The following is a 21,022-nucleotide window of genomic DNA, read 5'->3' as shown; positions in this document are numbered from 1 at the left end:
GTATTTTGTGTAAATCAGCGGCAATTTTTTTTTTAATTGAATCCATTTTAAATTCAGGCTGTAACACAACAAAATGTGAAAAAAAATCAAGGGGTGTGAATACTTTCTTAAGGCACTGTACCTATTAATGGCCATAAGGCTTTCCTGATGCCAGATTTCCTTTGGCGCATTTTCTGTTTAAACAGTAGTTCTCCTGCTGTCAATCTTACAATGAATTGCAAACCACTTCTGCACCGTCAGCAGGGCAGAGATAAAGAAGACCGGTTGGGTTGGCTTCCTTTAAATAAAGTTTCTGTGGATCCCCCATCAGCAGGGTGTATGGAAATGCCAACAAATGATCGTTTTCCTCCTCTGTGGGGAACTTGACCTTTGGAAAGACACCAATGACAGTACCGTGCAACATAGCAACATAATTACACCATGTTGTCATGAGCTTGTCATCCACAAAATGGAACCAGCACCTGGACGGCACATCGATTCGGGGAAGAGTTAAGTCTTCGGGCTCCTCCATTTTCATGTTTGCCATCATAATGGATTTTATCAACATTTGATTGAAATTGTAAATGCAGTGTGTATATGTGGATGTGTGCATCTTTTTCTCTTGCTGATATTTTTTTGTGCAATTTATTTTCCGTGACTACATTAACAAGGTATTGTTCACACTTTTAATATTCATCGCAAGAAAGCGTGAAAATTCACTGCCAGTATGATGGTTGAACTTGACATTTTTACCTTTGGCCTGGTATTCCATCAGGTGCTTGAAGGCTTAAACTACCTACACACCAAGTGTCAGATAATTCATACAGACGTCAAGCCCGAAAACATTTTGTTGTGCGTGGAGGAGCCATATGTGCGTCAGCTTGCTGCGGATGCTGCACAATGGCTAAAAGCTGGGGTGCAGCCCCCCTCTGGCTCTGCAGGTCAGTTATAACACCGTTCCAAAACACACACACACTCCACAACATATCTGGTCTTCATTCACCAAGATACACTCATTCGATCATGATGTGCTATACTTATGCCTTTTCAATAAATATCACTTTTCCTCTTCTTTGTTTTTTTTTCCAGAATTTTGTAGGTTAGCTTATCTTTTTTATAGTTGTTAACTTTTCTTTTTTTTTTATTCCCCTTTTCCCTGTTTTCCTTGACAGTGAGTACAGCCCCACAGGATAGGCTGGTGAGTGTTACTTGTGACAGAGTAGAGGAGTAAGGCGACATCTGTACACAGCATTGCATTTGCAAAAATGGTGGAACTCTGGCCATGGAAACCTCCCCTGAGCTTTCTTCACTCGTACTTCACTTCCTTCCTTTCCTACCGTTTCAATTTCTCCTTCTCACTCTCCAGAGTATCCCAGTTCCATCTCTTTTCTCAAAGTTATATTTTTCTCAGTGTACACCACACACATACCCCCTATCATTGGTCCCTTTTGAACACATTTAAAAGGGTCCTTGGAAGAATGCTCTGAGGGATAGATTTTTCTCAAATCTTTGCAGATATCATCATATAGTTTCCTATCATCTTGAATGCAAAGGTTTCTACTTGTGCCAGGTAGAAATTGGTATGATGGGAGGCATCTGTTGTACTTTGGGCACCAGGCCTCGGGCAGGTTCATCGGTGCAGGAAAGCGCAAACAGCGGAGACTGATTGTAAATAATCACAAACAGCAGCAGAGACTGAAATCAACTTGTATAATAATTTGATACCACCAGACCAACATGAAGGTGAATGGATACATCCCACAGACCATTTGTCATTAAAATAATCAGACGCCTTAATTGGAGTTAATGAATTTATTGGGCTGGCAGGATAGCCGAAAGGTATGCACATTCACCTCTGAGCAGTCTCACCTGAGTATGAATCTCAATCCAGATATAAACTGTCACCCTCTTGTGTTTGATAGCTCGGGCAAGACGTCACTCGGATAGACGTTAAACTGGGCGCCCAAATTACCAGCATTAGTTTGTTGATGTTAAAGATCCCATGGCGTCTGAGAGCGGAACCCAGATGCTCAGACATCCTCGGTGCTAATCTATCCCTTGATACACTACAAAATAGATGTGATGTGTTTTTGTTGCGATTTCCGATTTATAAAGTAGGTAATTTTGCAATTAAAAGATAACATATTCTTCTTCTTCACCATTAGCCGTGACGTCTCACAAAGAAGACGAGCGCCACTTCTGTGTTGTTTACGGGTTACATTGCGGTCCAATTTAACTCAAATGGCGAATAATTTTCGAATTTCTTAAAAACACGCCGAGTCGATGCATCCTTGGTGGTTGTAGTAATACAAGCTGAGATGGGTTCATGCGACACCAATGGCCGAAACACCCGAGTGTGGATCAGCCCGAGAAAATGTTCACTTTTGTCCCAGGGACATTTTACAGAGCACGTTATGAAAGAACAGAGATCGGTAGATATTGTGGTTATCCATCACAATTGAGAGGGGATGCCATCCCCACGATTGAACGGAAGAAAGAGTCGTCGCTCGAAACTGCAACACCATCTCTCCCCAGCTACTGGCACATGTACACGGACAATTTGAGCAGTGAATCAAACACCTGTTGCCATTGCCCGGCAGTTGCAACATGAGAACCTGAAAATAATTATCTATTTTCAACACAAATTTATACAAATCAAACTAGAAGGGCACTCGGTAGAGTGCATAGTCAGGCTGATTAGTTTATGTTTTGTATCCCACTGATAGGCTGGATCTGGATTTGGACCTGAACTAAAATTTAATCGGCCTGTTCTTGTCACATAACCAACTCGTCCACCAAGTTTCGTCCAAATACGTCCATAGCTTTTTGAAATATCCTGCTATATATCGTTTCAGCCCTGTCACTCAATGGTGAAGAATCACTTTTGAAATGCTTGGATCTGGATTCAGATCGTCACCAAAGTCCAATCAATTATTCCTTGTTACACACCCAACCTGCCCACCAAGTTTCGTCCGAATCTGTCCACAACTTTTTGAGATATCGTGCTATATGTCGTTTTAGCCCTACCTCTCAATGGTGAAGAATCACTTAAAATATTCTCAGATCCAGATCCAGATCCGGATTCGAATCTTCACTAAAATCCAATCATTTCATCCTTGTCACATACCCGAGCTCTCCACAAAATTTCGGCCAAATCCGTCCACAACTTTTTGAGATATTTTATTCACAAACAAGAAAAAGACGTTGCGCAGAGCACAACACTTGCAAAATCCACCCCCCCAACCTCCTCTCCAAAGGTTGCCATGGATACATCAAATTGTCCATTTCATTAAGATTAAAATTGACAATCTTCATCAAAGATCAGGTCGATCAGATGAAAAGTGATTATTTTTCAGATTGAAATTGATAATTTTAGAAGATGACCTTTTACCTTTTGACCTCAAAAACAGTTGGTTTCCAAATTCAACGATGTACTATACAATATTGCTGCTTCATTCTCAGGTTAATAAGATGAAATTTGATGATTTTAGAAGTTTGACCTTGAGTTGACCTTTGACCGTTTGACCTCAAAAATATTTGCTTACCAAATTCAGTGACACAATATGCAAATCTTGTTCAAATTTCAAGTCAATCAGATGAAAAATGATGATTTTAGAAATTTGACCTTTGACCTCAGAATCAATAGGCTTCTCAGTTGAGACTGAGACAGGTGGGTGGAGTTGGCAGAGTGGCAGACAGGATCAAGTGAGTCGGTGGGTGGAGTCAGCGATGAGGGGGTGAAGAAGGCGGAGTCAGCAGTGAGTCGGTGAAGAAGGCGGAGACGAGAGAAGAGCGGAACGAGCAGGAGCTAGCATAGCAGATAGGAACGTAGACGGCCCCGCGACCCGTTCTTTTATAGACCATTTGGTGCGGGGCAGGGGCGATTATCCGAAATGATATGTAGTCACCTGAATCGGGCACTCTGCTTGGGCCCCGGCCAGTACACGGCCCAGTCGTGATGGCCAGAAGCGGCCTTATTTTGCATCCGGCAAGCCATAGCTGAGCTGCGGATTCGTCTCGCTCCGAACACCGTGATATGAATCGCCTTGCACCGAACTCCCGGGCCATGCCCCGGCAACCGGCCGAGGTCGCGTCGGCCCCACATGCCTGCCCGGGCACCCCCGGCGACTCGCGGTTAGCGCTGGTCAATGTGCTTGCTTTGTCCGTACGCCATGCGGCCCTAGCGATCCGGGCCGTACAGCATGCCTCTGCTTGGTAGCAGCTGTATTGAGGCGGAGATGCGGGAGGATGTCTGCCATCCGCGGGAGACATTTGTGGCCGTTGTGGTGAGCGAAGACCGATGGTAAGATGTTATTGTAACCCCATGCGCAGACCCGAATGAAGAGATGTGCGATGCATGCCCTGTACAGTGCGCATGGGTCCGCTATTGTGCATGTGGTTATTTATTATGGCGGTAGTTTGCGCGGTGGCAACCCCAATCTGTGTCAGAAATTAAAGGAAAAGATTGGATTATTAGATGTAGATTCGGGTTGAAAAGAGTATTGATAGAAGTATTAGATTGAGATTTAGATTGAAAAGAACGCACCGCGTGTGTCCTGTACGGCGGGGACGAGGTTGTTTGTTTTTCTATTCCCCTGGGCACGGCATTCCTGCACCTGTCCCATTGTGCTGTTGATGCTTGAGCTGACTTTTGCGAAGACGCGTGGCCGCGGTTTTTACAGGTGGCCACTGCTTGGATTTATCTCAGGAATAAGAGAAAAAGAGTAGGAATGAAGTTAGGGATATAATCAGACTTAACTATGAGATCCACACAACGCACTTGTCCTGTTTGACCAATTAGACATGAGGGAAGGGTCTAACTATACACATATTAATGAAATAACTGTCATATATATGTATATATGTATAGTCACAGGTCTGGGGGGGTTAGTTGATCCCCCGACCCAAATTGTGGTGTGTGGGTGGTTAGCACCAGCCAGCCTGGATAGCTGAGTGGTTTTCCTTGGAGGTAAACACATGCTCCTTAGAGATTATAGCGCACGGGGGGTGGTTAGCGGTTAGGTTAGGATGTACCAGAGGCATTCACCAAGACGGTAGCACAAGGGTTTATACTCTACCCATGACAAATGGACAACACAGACACAAGCAACTTCAATACGGGTTTTCAATAAAAATCAAATATTTACAATCGTAATAATTCAAGGTGTGATAATAAAAACAGAATGTGACGTAAACTAAATCTAATTTCCTATTTGAGGCGCCTACGCACTCAGACACAACAACGGACAAGGAGAAAAGAGTAAATAAAAGAAAAATGCTCCCTTTCTCCCGGCACTTCGCTTCGGATCCAGAAGTGATCTTTTTGGAATTGACAATCGAACCGCGTCGTCTCTTGTGGCGGGAAATGCACAGAAGGCAATTCGGAGACAGCACTTGACGTCGAGACTCACGAACTGCGGTGTGGCTTGTTTTCACAAGCAAATATGCCGACCGTTCCTCTCTTGCACCTGGTCTGTTCACAAAAATCGCCCACACGACGAGACAGTTTCTGAGACCCCGTGATCAGGCCACGAGGCACGCTCTCCTTCCCTTCTCAGAAACGTACACACTTCACAGCTCAGACGAACAGTCAACGCCAGCATCTTGCTCAGCATGCTACAAATTCACACAGCACGAACATGAGAATCATGCAGCCTTGTTCATCCTGTCGAGAAGCAACCGTAATGCTCTTCTCTTCCTCCCGCCATCTCCTCACTCACGTCATGTCACGTCATCGGGGGCATGACATTGCCCGCTGTCACCATTGGAGGCGGGGCTTCTCATGCTCGGTTTCTGTTAATGTTGGTGTTGTTATTGTTCAAACGTTGTATCTTTTTATCGCCAGTTTTATATATTCAAAAATGTAGGAAAAGGTCACGGTGATAATCACATATTGGGAGAAATTAGTCTTCGACCCTACCGTGTTATTAACACAGCACCACCTCCTGTGTGTTGACAAGTAACACTTAAGCTCACAGTTTCCATACTTAATTTGCATCGAGATATCTCCTTCATGTCCACAGATCAATCAACGCGATACAATCCTATCTTTCCAATGAAATTCCTCAATCTACCCCAACAACCTGAAGAATATATATATATATATATATATATATATATATATATATATATATATATATATATATATATATATATATATATATATATACATACATACATACATACACAGCTCTAGAAAAAAATAAGAGACCACTCCAAAAATAATTTCAATCAGCATCTCTACATGTATGGCAGCCATTCCATTCCAGTGTCTGTTGAATTCCAACACAGGCACACCTCATTCTATTTAGTGAGGTACTGATTAGGTGATCACCTGAACCGAATCTTATTTAACAAGGAAAAGTATGAAAACCACTGCTGTGGTCATCACTATACTCTTGCAATAGGACCAGCTGGATGGCAAAAACAGTGCTCGTAGTACCTCAAAAGTAATTGGAATCAAAAAAATAACTATTGACCATGCCAAAAGAGTTGAAAATAAAAGTTTTGAGTGAGGAAAAGAAGGGTTCAAGTCTGGCTTTACTGGCAGAGGGATACAGTGAGCGTTACGTTGCTTCCATCCTTAAAATTTCAAAGACGGCGGTTCATAAGAACAAGGTCAAGCAGCAGACATTGGGGACAACAAAGCTACAGACGGGCAGAGGGCGAAAACGACTTTCCACTGACCGGGATGACTGCCATTTCATTCGAATGTCACTCAACAACCGTAGGATGACATCAAGTGACCAACAAAAAGAATGGCAAACGGCAGCTGGGGTGAAGTGCATGGCGAGGACGGTTCAAAACAGGCTCCTAGGGGCAGGGCTGAAGTCGTGCAAAGCTAGAAAAAAGCCCTTCATCAATGAGAAGCAAAGAAGAGCCAGGCTGATGTTTGCAAAAGACCATAAGGATTGGACCGTAGAGGACTGGAGTAAGGTCATCTTCTCTGATGAGTCCAATTTTCAGCTTGGCCCTACATCTGGTCATCTAATGGTCAGACGGAGACCTGGAGAGGCTTACAAGCCACAGTGTCTCGCACCCACTGTGAAATTTGGTGGAGGATCGGTGATGATCTGGGGGTGCTTCAGCAAGGCTGGAATCGGGCAGATTTGTCTTTGTGAAGGACTCATGAATCAAGCCACGTACAAGGTTGTCCTGGAAGATTTGCTTCCTTCTGCTCTGACAATGACCCACATGATCCGTTGGTGACTGACCCACGCCTCACTCATTGTCGGAGCTGCACACACCCACATGCTCGCTTTCTCAAGCACTGGAAAGGACAAACTGACTGACGAATTGTCTTGTTTTTGGCGCTGGTCAGACACCCACACGCTCACTCGCTCGCTTCCTCACTTCAGAACAGACCTATACTTTTTATATCTGCGGCCCATCTCAGTGGGCACAGAGTCCCCCCAGCTCACTCCGCCCCACTTGCACACCGTTACCATGACAACCCGTGCTCTCGGAAAAGGGCGGGTCTCGGCGTCCGTGAAAGAAATGTGTGTAAACGTAGCTGAAAAAAAAGGCGGGCATCGGCGCTCGTGAAAGAAACATGTTCAAAAATCTGTCTGTCGTAAAGAAAAAAACTTCCCATAAGAGAGGGGATCTATTCTTTACCCTTCTCAATGCACCACATTTAAAATTCCACTAAACATGGGGATGGGGCTAATCTGGACATGCATTTAAGGAAATAACTGTCAAAGGACCTGGATGTGTGGATGCATTCATCAGACCGGATTCTCAAATCGATAACAATATGTATGTGTGCTTACACACACACACACACACACACACACACACACACACACACACACACACACACACACACACACACACACACACACACACACACACACACACACACACACACACGCACCTCCTGACTGTTGTGGTGAGCATTGCTGTGGATTGTCTCTCTCACACGGTAAAACCGCATCATCCACACAGAACAACCATCTGTCTGCCACCCAGACAATTGTTCCTGCTAATGCAAACCATTCAACCAGAAGGCACATGATGTGATCGGTGGGAAAATCAAAACATGTGGGGTGTGACGAGCACTCCGCCGATCCCCATTGGACACAGTCCTTCACCAAAGCGTCACCACCAACACAGAAGTTGGAGGTGATATTTATCGGTATGCCATCCTGATGAGGGCAAATAAGCCCAAAATCTTGATCGATGGCTCTGTTTGACATTTACCTGATGTTGACCATGTCATCTTTTTCTGTCCGACAGTCAATGGGCCAAGGCCTCTGTGTTGGAGGTGACGTTTTGGTGTCGGACTGTTTCCAATGGGGATTGGCAGAGTGCACACTCCACATGCTCCGATTTTTATATACATATCTATACATATAGACAGAAATGTCAAATTTTGGTACCAATTTGCGGCGCCATATCACATCGTAGCCTCCGGACAATTGGCAGGTATTTACTTTACTATCTGGAAGGGGGCTTAATGTAATTTTTGTGGTGAACTGATGCTTATCTTTCATGAAATTCAGGGGTGAAAATGAACGTCCAGTTCAGTGACATCACCCATCTTCGACGGGTACCCTGCGAGTATATGTATATATATATATATATATATATATATATATATATATATATATATATATATATATATATATATATATATATATATATATATATATATATATATATACACACACACACACACACACACACACACACACACACACACACACACACACACACACACACACACACACACACACACACACATATATATACAGTATCAGGTAACAGTCCCGAATGAACGACTATTGTGACCTCGGCAAACACGGCCTGTCCCAAGTTCCATTGCGGTTTTGTACAAAGTTCGACATGGATAAAGTCCATGAAAACAAGAACCACAAAGGCTTACCTTTAAACATAGTTCCTTAAATGTGGCATTCTCGTGAAATTCAATTCCCACAGAGGGCATCTAAAATGTCAGTCTATGCCTTGTCAGCTTGAACGAACATGGCAGAGTTTGGAACACGAGGTTCGATTCGACGTTGGAAGTTTTTTTTAGAATATAGGTAGACATTAATATATTTATGTTAATATTTGAAAATGAAAGCAGATTGCACAAAAAGGTGAAAAAAGCAAACGACTTACATAACTGCTGAAAAAGGACCCCCTGTGAACTGTATCACCATGGCTTGCAAAAGAAGCTTGACGATTGCGTGACGATCCCGCTGGTTATTTTTGTTGCACTCGATGAAATTCCACTTTCTGCACATTCCTTGATCTTTTTTTCACTCCATATAATTGTCCAAACAGTCAAAAAAAGTTAAGTTTAATGCTTTTCTGAAATAAATACACTTAGTTATAATAATCCCTAATTTGTTAAAATTTTCAGATTTCACTCCAGATTTTGACGCTTATTTAGTCCACGAGATACACTTTTCAAATCCGAAATAATATTTTGATTATGGACTTTAATTAGCCCTTGAGATTAGATAGTGTTTGCAAGGCAAGGTATATGTTTGGATAGGCCGAATCAAAGTGGCGGCTAAGACACCTGTGCGGTGAAGTTGAGCTCACCGAAGATAAGCCTTTCGTGGAGGTATACATTCATTATCTTCAAAAGGGGTGTTTGAATTTACCCAAACACCCAATTTTAATTCATGCACTCCCTTGGAGTTCCCTTTGTATGCATGCAAAGTTTCAGGCCACTAGGTTCCATGGTTTTGCAGTTATGGTGGAGACACACACACACACACACACTCACACATGCTGACTATTCTTGTTATAGCTAGAAGACTCATTGTTCAGTCTTCAAATGTGCACGAGCAGCCTGAAGCCTGAGGCCTTCAAGTAGCAACCAAAATGGTGATTGTCAGGTTACAATTGTGGGTGGAGTCAGGCCAACTGTCCAACCAATGGGCAGATAGAGAGAAACAAACGGAGAAATCCGGCTACTTTAATATATAGATAATCCCAGGCCAATATGTATTCACTAACAATAGCAAGAAATTCACTTAATTGCTTTATTTATGTGACTGGCTTATGAGATTCATATCAGCAAACTGAACACAGCATATTACGTCAGCTATTTTGAATAACCCAAACATTAATGAAAGTGGAAGCAAAATTTGCTTCGCGATCACACATGAAAACCACTGGGCACCTATTATTGAAATTACACAGACCACACACAGCATATGGCATCTTCAAATTTTCAGAGAAACCTCAAATAAATGATGCACTATCAAAAGCACAAACACACAATGCTGCAAATTCAAAAACTGCAGTTAAGAAATAAAATCATAGACATTGACATCAGTAAGGTTGTTATGATGCTGCAGTACCCCAAAAACGGCACATAATACAAGTTCCCATGAAATGGAAAAACCCAATGTGTACAATGAAAAAGTTTAACTTCCCAGCAAAAAATTCTGGAATTGGACCAAAGAAATCTTGGGCATTTGTCAGATACAAGCCAATTGTATCGTTCCAAACAAAAGGGAGTAGATCAACATGTGAACAGCCAACCATCATCAACTGGACCGAGCCAAACGATGTTGATTCAAATGCAGCTGAATTAACATAATCAAACGAATGCTAATTGTATTAAACATAGTGGATAATGGTATTTCATATAGCTCTTGGGCTCATCAAAATTCACATCATCTATTTTATCCTAATGGGAGTCTGCTATAATTATCAGGTCTCTCGAGAAGTACATGTCTATCTATACATGCATGAGTAACAGCAGAGGACGGTTTTACGAAATGTCCGAAGCACTGTTGTCACAAATTATTTGCACAGAGAAGATAGAGCAGCACCACACTTGGAAATGTCTTTATTTCCCTAACAGGTGGGGAAAATGTCAAAGAACAAGAAAAAGAAGATGAAGAAAAAGCAGAAGCGACAAGCCGAATTACTGTCTCTCAGGATGCAAGATATCCAGGGCATGGAGCATGAGACTGACATTGCCCATGACACTCAGACTGCTCATGAGGCACCCAAGTCATCTTCCTTCTGGAGTGCGGCTTGTGATGGACAGAGTGAAAAAAATCCGGACATGGATGAGCATTGCAATGAAGTGGAAGATGGAAAAGACTTTTCAGATGATGGAACGGCTCACAGCATGCCAATGGGAGAATGTGGAGGTTCAAGTTCTGAGACTCGGCCAGCCCTCGCCACTACATTACAAAAGTGGCATGCTACAAATGAGCTAAGAATGCAAAGTGGTCAAATGGAATTGGTTGACACAGTTCTGAACGGATCACAGGATCTTCAAGAACCTCGGCCACCAGTAGAGTCATCCAGAGACTCTGGTGTGGATGAAGAAATGACTGTGGATGAACGTAAGATGCCAATTGTCACTTTTATTTGATCACCCCCCTCTCCTTTTCTCTATTCATCGAATTTGTTTTCCCTAATCTAACTGAAAAGCCTTCTTCATCAAAAGTTTGAAACATTCCCCCTGCTCACCTGTCTTACATGTCCTTATTTTAAGTCATTGTATAAAATAGATGCCTATATGTCAGCTGTCTGGTTCTGGTGAAGCCTGGTGTTGGCGCAGTGGTTAGGGCAGCGGCTTGGGATCCAAAAGGTCCTGAGTTCAATCCCCGTTGAGCCACTGAATTAATACACCAGGGGGTTCACTCAGCCTGTCATCCTTCCGAGGTCGGCGAAATGAGTACCAGTATACTGGGCCAGTGTATACCCCGGTTAAAATAGGTGTACCATATCCCTGTGTCGTAAGAGGTGACCAGGGTTGCGTCAGGAAGGGCATCCAGCGTAAAACATGTGCCAAATCACTATGCGGATCATACGGATGATCCGCTGTGGCGACCCCGAATGGGAACAGCCGAAAGAAGAAGAAGAAGAAGATGTCAGCTGTCTGGTTCATCTACAACCCCCTTCTTTAATTTAGTTTTGTGACTTTAACCTCTCCCCTCCGAACTTATTTGCAATCTATATGGAAAACTCAACACACATGGGAAAGGTGAGAGAAGATATTTGAAGAAAGGAAGGGGAAGAGGAGGAGGAGGAGTGGAATTTACAGATAAAAAAAATGGGAGATGGGAAAGAGGAATTTCACTATATTTTTGCATATCTAAAAGTCCCATGACACCCAAAACTTTCTGGTTATTTATATATTAACTTGACCATTTTAGAAAAGAAATCACCCATGTTTTTATTTTATTCATCAAAAATGGGATAATTAGACCAATATTTCGAACATTTCTAGTGCTTTTCACAACTTGCTATGCCCCGCCCCTCAAAAAAGTTGACTTCAGCGAAGCGCAGCATTGACATCACATGCAGAAACTCGCACAGAGTGGATTGAATCGAGATCTCTAGAGTCTAGACTAGTCCGATAAATCCGTCATCCGTCCGACTGGGCCGATAAATCTGATGTGCTGTAGCTTTCTTTTATTATTCTCTTTTCTTCATTGTTTTCTACTGGCGCTACATGATGACAGTAAGAATAAAATAAATAAAAATGCAACAGAACGTCAGATTTATCAGACTACTCTAGACAATTGTGTCACAAGGAGTGTTCTGCACACTAGTTTTCATCGTATCCGGACAGCGAGATTGCTTCATTTTATGCGCGGAGAGATACGGCTGATGACATGGGCTGGCCTTGCTTGTGATTCATTCGCCACGGAGAAACATGTCCGCTGCGCTGCGCTGGTCACGTCACCTCACTAAAATATTTCTGATATCGAGCAGTATGCAAGTCGAATTTACATTATTGAATTACGAATAGGATTTAGTCTAACCAGTTGTTATTGCCAAGTCTTCCTTCGATGTCCTCCCGATCATCATGAACTCCGGGCATTTCATCGCCAGTTTCCTCTGCTTGTCCTGCTTCGGGCTCGAACTGCTAAGGCCGTATTTCATTTCCAGCTGCCTGAACTTCACCTCCCGCGACCATGTTATCCGACAATTCTCCATCTGATTCAGACCAAAATCCTTCATTTCTCTCACACTCACTGTCGCTACCAGACAAATCAAAGTCCATGTCATCCATTATTCAAACCAAATGTTCGATTTTTTTAAAGCAGAAATGAACGAAGCGATTGAGTCGACCAATTGAATGTGGAAACACACTGAAAGCCAATAGAATCACGTAGACCACCAACCCGAGTAATTTATGTGCAGCCTTTGTCAAACTGCAGTTGACGCCATGTGGGTTACGCCCCTTTCGGCAGAATTTTTAGGGGCGTTCCCGAAGAGGTTTTTTTTTTTTTTAATTTTACAGAATGAGTATTGTGAAAAAATATTGTCAGATCTGAAATCACGATGAAAAACTATAGGACATATATATCTGAAATTTCAGTACTTTTGGGTGTCATGGGACCTTTAATGTGCAAGTAGGCTGGCAGGATAGCTTAGATGTATGTGCACTCACCTCTGAGCTGTCGAGCCTGGATTCAAATCTCAGCCCAGTTATTAACTGTCGTCCTGGTGTTTTGCAGGCAGGGCAATGCATGGATGTGTGTACCGTCCCTCGGATGGACGTTAAACCTGTTGTCCCATCTGTCGGCATTAATTGCTGGACGTTGAAGATCCCACTGTGTCCTTTGCAAAGAGTAGGCGAGCTAACTTCGGCACCCTGAACAAATTGCAAATTCCTGCCCTGATTGCTGGGAAGACAATGGCAAACCACCCAGCATAACCCATGTCAAGAAACTGCTTCAGCAGCACCAATGCTCTGTAAAAAGAGTATGGTACAGCTCATTACCATGAATGTGCAAATGGCCCCTTGTGTAGATGTTGTGATTTGATGCCCACAGGAGGAGTGTTGAGTTCCAGCAGTGTGGCGTTGGCATGCTAGAACTGTGATATTTTGCTAAAAACTTCTATGCATGCTTGTTATTTTCCATTATTTTCATGTCTTACATTGTGTGTTTTTTTTCAGAGTATAATACAGAAGTCTGCCACATGATACTATCATGGATCTTACTAAAATCGAGCAGCGAAGCGTCATCAATTATTTTTGAAGGAGGATGCCAGCTGCAAAGAAATCCATAGATGTATGGCAAAGTTGTGTCCCAGCCAAAAGGGCAGCTGACTTTAATGATTTTTGCGAGTCATTTACAGATAGCCCAAGGTCAAGACGGACGGAAGATGCAAGCTACAATCTTTCACCCAGATCGCGGCAATATTGGTGGAGGATCACCATTTATTAAGGTCACCAAAATATTCACAGAACTTGGAATTTCTCAAGGCAGTGTTTTCACCATCCAAGAACACCTTTTTGTACACAAAGTCAATGCTCCTGGAAGAGCTAGACCACAGAACAGATCAGGATGCAACAGAACAAAAGGAATAGCAGAAAGAGAGGGGGGTGGGACACCCAACAGTCCGGTTGACAGACAAAATAAATGGAGGCAGACAATCAAGGAATGCAGGTAATGATGATGGGTAAGAGAGGATACATGGGATGGACAAGAAGGATACAGAAGAAACCCCTCAGGAAGGACAAAACTAGAAATTTGGAAAGGGATCAGCTTGAGGAGAGTTAATTGGGATGGAAATGATCATGGTTTAAGAGAATGTGGAAATTGGTTCCACAGGTGGGACAAAAGGAGGAACAATTGAGTGAAGGTGTACACTGATTCTGGATTTTACGAGTTTCATCATAAAGGGGTTACTGACAGGCAATGTGCACCCTGTAGAAAACTGGGTTGGGGAGGGGAGGAAGCATGGAAAGAGTAGAGAGTGCAAGACCAGAAAGGAGGTGGTAGAAGACAAAGAGACCACCAACGATTTCACGATGGGAAGTTGATAGGCCCATATACTCAGCTTCATTGTGGGAGATCCCAATCATCTTAAAGACCTTGGTTTCCATGGCTTCAAGCTGAGCAAGTTGTGAGGCAGGAGCGCTAGTCCAGAGGGGAGAGCAGTACTCCATCAAGCTGCAGATGAAGGCATTGTAGCTGGATAAGAGTTCAGGAGTGCCAAGGAAGGACGTTTCATGATGGAGGATGGATGCCCAGTTTGCAACCAGCATTGTAGGCCAACTTAGAAATGCAGTTTGCCAAAGAAAGACCATAGATGATCGTGAGACCCAACAGTTTCAGTAACTGACCATCTTCAAAATGATTGTTAGGCAAGAAGATGGGAGGGTTTGCCAGACGGTCGTTTTGGAGAGAGAATGAGTGTGAGATTTTTTTGGGATTGAAAGATGTAATCCAAGTGGTTGACCAGATTGTGATTCTATCCAGGTCTGAAGAGAGGGAAGAGGCTGCAGCTTGCCAGGCTGTAGGATGAGGGATGTCATGGCAGAGGGTGGAGTCATCAGCAAAGAGAAAAAGGATTTTTTTTCCAGAGATTCAGAGAGATCATTAATACAGATTAAGAAAAGGACTGGGCCCAGAACACTGCCTTGGGGCACTCCAGCCTTGACAGGAAGAAGAGATTCGAAGATTCTGGTGAGAAGCACATGTTGACTACAAGAGTGGAGGAAGTTAGTGACTCAAGAGTGGAGCTTGCCTTGGATGTCATAGGCAAAGAGTTTGGAGAGCAAAGCAAAGTGTCATACTGTATTGAAAGAAAGCATGAGATATATCTGGAGAGACGGCCCTGATCTCATGTCTGACATTCAGGGCCTCCATCCATTGTTGGCAGAGTAGAAGCATCATGTCCAAGGTAGAATGACCTGGTCTGAATTCTGAATTGATTCTGAATGATTCTGAATTGATGATCTGAGATGAGACAATTTTAGAAAAGGAAGGATTTTATTTCAACAGCGATGATGGATTCCATGATCTTGCTGATGATTAGCGTTAAGCTGATGGGTCTGGAGTTGAGGGGAAACTTTTTGTGCCTTGTTTATGTAATGCGGTGATGTTTGCTGACTTCCAAGCAGATGGAAGGTGACCAAGGGCAAATGCATCCATCCAATGGGACCATACACTGTGCAGAGCGTCGGTGCTGCCGAAGCAGTTTATTTGCTGGGGTTCCAATCCTGGACAGGTCGCCACTCTGACACAGGATACTCAAATAGCTATATCATCCCAGCAAGCTGCTCCTCATTTTGCTGACCTCAGAAGGATGACAAGCTGAGTCAACCCTACCTGGTATATTTAAACAGCCAAACAGGATTTGAACTCGGGACTCTCGAATCCCAAGCCCACCACCCGAACCATTAAGCCAAAACCAAGCATGTAGCAACACCAGGCACTAGGCATTATCAAGGACAAATTATAGTGTGAAAAGAGCAGAAAGAGAATATGCAAGAACAGTAGAGCAGGATTTTAGGACACATGAGCTGATGCCGTCCGACCCAGTTTCAGAATCAGTCTGGTTGCCAGAAACTTCTTCAACTTCTCAGGTGAAAAAGACAGAGTCAAGGGGCAGTTGGGTACATCTGGGAAGGGTGGGTACAAAGGGCGATGGGTTGGGGACACAAGATTTGGAAGCAAACACAGAAATGAGGCATTTGGCCTTCTCACGAGCAGAGTAGTACCATTGTAAGTGAGAGAAGGAATGGAGGGAGAGCATACACCAGAGACAGACTGAACAAGGTGCCATCAGGTTTTTGAGGAGGGACACAAGATTGAAAGTTCAATCTTAATGTGAGACGGGTGTAGTATTCTGGCTATCCTGAGAGTGGATACAGTTGTTGCGGGCTTTGTGGAATGATCTGAGATTGCCTTTGGTCGGATATAACTTACAGAAAGAGAAGCCAAGTTGTTTCAAAGCAACTGCCTCACCACATGATTCAGTGTATCATAGGTGTGGAAAGAAGGGTATGGAAACTAAGGACTATATGGGATGGATCTCTGCATTGAATGAGATCAAGTTCAGGTCAGGTCAGGTCAGGTCATACGCCATAACAGCGCTTCGCTGCGTCCACTTTCCACCGGTACTCCAGGGGCCTCCATCTGGCCATCGCCCAGGCATATGCCTGGCCCAACTCCATCTCCTTGACATGCTGATCAACCTGATGTAGCCATGAAGCATGTCGTCGGCCCATTGGCCTCCTCCACTCATGAGGCTCCCTCGCTGAGAGAATCTGTTGAGCAGGATCAGCATAAGGAAAATGAGACACGTGTCCATACAGCCACAGATTATGCTCACGGACTATGCAGGTAACAAATCTCATTTCAGTCTCTCTCAGCAACTGCTTGTTGGAAACAACGTCCGACCAGTGAAAACCAAGGATTCTCCGAAGAGACCTGGTACCAAAGGAATTAAGTTGCCATCTCAGATCCTTGGTCAGAGTCCAAGTCTCACATCCGAAGAGCAAGACTGGAAGCACCAAGGACCTGAAGACTCGGACTTTCGTCCTCCTGCACGGGTACCGGCAGCGCCATACCCCATGATCCAATGAATCCATGACTCCTCAGGCCAAACCCAGACGTCAATTGACCTTTGGCTCACAGCCAACAGAGACATGAATATCACTGCCGAGGTAAATAAATCTCTCCGTGACCTCAACATCCTTGCTACAAACAGATACATACAGGATAGCAGCATCCAAGATGTCATTGAAAGCCTGGATCTTAGTTTTGACTCAGGAAACCCGTAATCCCAGCGGCTCTGACTCCTCATTCAGCACCTTGAGGGCCCCCAAAAGGATGTATAGAATTTCCACAAAGATGACTGCATCATCTGCGAAATCAAGGTCAGAGATCTTGACATTCCCAAATGATGCAACGCAGCTTGATCTCTCTGACATCCTCCCTAGAATCCAGTCAGTACAAGCGCTGAAAAGTGTGCGAGCCAGTACACACCCCTGACAAACTCCAGCAACAACTAGAAACTCGAGGGGGAGCACTCGGTGGAGTGCAAAACCTCCGCCGCCAATACTGCTGGGTCACTCAAGTGAACCTGATATCCTATTCATTCAATTTGATGTCAACAGTGCTCACAGAGTTATAGTTTGCAACTTTCCCTTTTACTTTTACATACTCAGCCTGGTGTTTAGCCTGGTGTTTAGTTTAGCCTCCCTCTTTTACATTTAGCCTGGTGTTAGCGCAGTGGTTAGGGCAGCAGCTTGGGATCCAAAAGGTCCTGAGTTCAAGCCCCGTTGGGCCACTGAATTAATACACCAGGGGGTTGACTCAGCCTGTCATCCCGAGGTCAGCGAAATGAGTACCAGTATACTGGGCCGGTGTATACCCCGGTTAAAATAGGCATACCATATCTCTGTGTCGTAAGAGGTGACCAGGGTTGCATCAGGAAGGGCATCCGGCGTAAAACATGTGCCAAATCACGATGCGGATCATCCGGATGATCCGCTGTGGCGACCCTTAACGGGAGCAGCCGAAAGAAGAAGAAGAAGAAGAAGAAGAAGATACTCAATTCATTTGTCATAACTAGATTCCTTGAGACAGAAATTGATTTTACGTGGGTATATCCACCTGAAGTTCCAAAATCAGCCGCAATTATAGTTTTGGTATGTTTTTTGTTGGAAATCACTTATAACATGTAGAAATGCAAAAAAAAATCGAAATTTTGTTGAAAAAAAAAGTTGCAAATTTTTTTTTTCTCTCTAACAATTTTTTTTTGGGGGGGGGGCGTTGGAAATCACTTAAAACATGCATAAATGCAAAAAAAAAAAATTAAATGTTTTTTCAAAATGGCCGCCATAGCGGCCATATTGGATTTTGGTCCAAGTCCAAAGTCTAATGGCATGATCCTTGGACCATACCTAAACCCCCCCCCCCACCAGGTTTCGTCGAAATCCGTCGAGGAGTTTTTCCGTAATACTGTTCACAAACAAACAAACAAACAAACAGAAAGGGGTGAAAACAGTAACCTCCGATCTTCGATGGCGGAGGTTAATAAGTCAGAGATGGAATCACCACATCTCACAGCAATCTCAGTTCCAGAGTACAGCTCAGACGTCAGATTGATCAGTTTTGTTGGCACCCCACAAAAACTAAGAATCCTTCAGAGGGCATCCCAATTCACTGAATCGAACGCTTTGCAGAGATCAACATAGGATGCTGGCAGCCCCTGCCGTTACTCGTCTGCATTCGATGAGGACCCGAAGAGCAAGGATACCGTCAATCGTTGACCTCTTTGGTGTAAAGTCTGACTGCTCTGGAGTCTCAAGCAGATGGTGGCGAAACCCATCAACAATTTTCCGAGCAAAGATCTTCATGCCACTGAGAGCAGCGTCACCCCTCAGTAGTTGTTGCTGTCCTGGCGATCACCCTTCCCTTTCCAGAGAGGGACAACAAGGCCCCTCTTCCAATCAGTTGGGATGATGCCTGTGTTCCAGGCAGAGCATGGAATTGCATGCAACGACATGAGTACATCATTTCCACCAGCCTTGAGAAGTTCTGCATGGATAGCACAGATCCCTGGAGCTTTACCCCATATCACCCGGTTCACTGCAGCCTGTGTTTCCACAAACTAATGTGTATCACAGTTGATTGGAGAGTCAGCAATAGGGAGAGCAACACCCCTGATGTCCAACTTGGCATCTGGTGGATCAGCCTGGTGCAGCCGCTCAAAGTAATCGGCCCAGCGGGCCTTCACTTCGGACTCCTCTGTCAAGAGTCCACCACCCTCCGCTCTAACTGCAGTACACCAAGGAACGGGCTCAGAGAAATGCAATGCACAAATTCCCCTGTAAGCAGGACGAGAATCACTTGACCACAGATGATACTGTACCCCCTCACAGATTCCTCACGCTCCTTGTCCACCCTTAGTGCATGTCCAGTTTTATGCTTCAGCTCCCTGAACAGCTCAGCTCTGCCATTCAGCCTGGCCCTGCGACTTTGTTCAATGATATCCACTGTCCCTTGAGAGACAAAATTCTTCTTCGCCCTATGGTGAGTTCCAAGACATTCACCGGCAACATCAAGGACAGTGGTTGGAAGGCATGCCACAACTCTTCAGGATTCCCTAAAGCACCCAGACCGCCCCCCCCCCAAATCCCCAGTCAGCCTGTTCGCAAACTCCTCAGCTACCCTCTCATCCTTGAGCTTGCCAACATCCATCCTCGGCTGGGATGGTACCATTCTCCAGGATTTAAGCTGCAACTTCTGAGTTGCCACAAGCCTGTGGTTGGTATTGAGGTACAAAGCACTCCGGTAGACCCTGCAGTTCTGGATCATTCTCCAGCGACCATCAATGAGCACATGGTCAATCTCCTTTGCCACACCACCAGCATTGAAATACCAAGTCCAGCAATGAGCTTGTGGGTGCTGAAACCATGAACCAGCCACCCTGACTCCATGACTTCTTGCGAAGTCAAGGAACTTAGTGCTATTCTGGTTCACAGTTCCAGACCAATGGGGACCAACACATGTCTCAAAACCATCCCTTTCATCTCCAGTCGATGCATTGAAATCATAATGTTTTGCATAATGGCATAATGTTTTGATCTTCTCATAATGTTCAATTCAGATGCAGCTGGCTCTCCGTAATTGACTAGTAAATTGTGACTAAACATGTGTTCACCTCTGGGCTGCTGAAACTGCAATGGAAACAAAAACTATCTCATCCTCTCCCACCACCTACCCCCTCCCCCCACTCTCCCTTGAAGAAATTTCACACTCAACCCTCAGACAGCAAAATCATGGCCTCGATTTCGTGGAATGCCAAGGGTATCTGAAAAATGCCTCAAAATGCTACATTAGTAAGGGAATTTTATGCCAGCCTCATGCTAAAATTGCAGCAGTCCATCAAGTCCAAGTTCATCAAAACGCCAAGGGATGTTTGACTAAGTGTGTGCTCCTCCTTCATGACAATATGCCTTTACACAGAGCTCATGTTGCACAGATTTCCATTTGTGGCTGTGGCTTTAAGCAGCGAGATCACCATCACCCCCTCCCCCGTATCCTGCAATGGCCAGTGTGACCCAATTCTTGAATAAGAATGCTCCAGGCATTTGAACCAACACTTGCAGAGTTTCAAGTTTCAAATCACGTTTTCTTTAATTTAAGATACCACAAATGCATCAGTGAAAAACCCTCATTTTGTACAAAACCACACAACGCTTCAGACCGGGGAAGAGTCCGCTTTCTGCAGCGGAGATGACTCCACACATGGGCGGAGAATAAATATGCATGAAGCAAAACATGAATTTAAATTTTACATTCAAACT

The 21,022-nt window shown here is 44.1% G+C and overlaps 1 protein-coding gene across 3 annotated transcripts in view; it reads left to right on the top strand.

Annotated features, from left to right (window-relative positions):
* Positions 1–21,022, top strand: part of LOC147032688 (uncharacterized) — a 150,096-nt gene that overhangs the window by 102,878 nt on the left and 26,196 nt on the right. For all 3 annotated transcript variants that reach the window (XM_085870500.1, XM_085870502.1, XM_085870501.1), the window contains 3 exons: positions 755–920; positions 1,152–1,177; positions 10,808–11,300. In XM_085870500.1, coding sequence (XP_085726626.1) covers positions 755–920; positions 1,152–1,177; positions 10,808–11,300 — 685 coding nt within the window. The remainder of the gene's footprint in view (positions 1–754; positions 921–1,151; positions 1,178–10,807; positions 11,301–21,022) is intronic.

This window comes from Eptatretus burgeri, chromosome 2 (genome assembly GCF_056783735.1).
Source record: "Eptatretus burgeri isolate ZD-2024b chromosome 2, Ebu_testis_v1, whole genome shotgun sequence".
In the NCBI taxonomy this organism is placed as follows: domain Eukaryota; kingdom Metazoa; phylum Chordata; class Myxini; order Myxiniformes; family Myxinidae; genus Eptatretus; species Eptatretus burgeri.
The sequence above is the reverse complement of the archived record's forward strand: the minus strand, read 5'-3'. Positions and strand labels throughout refer to the sequence as shown.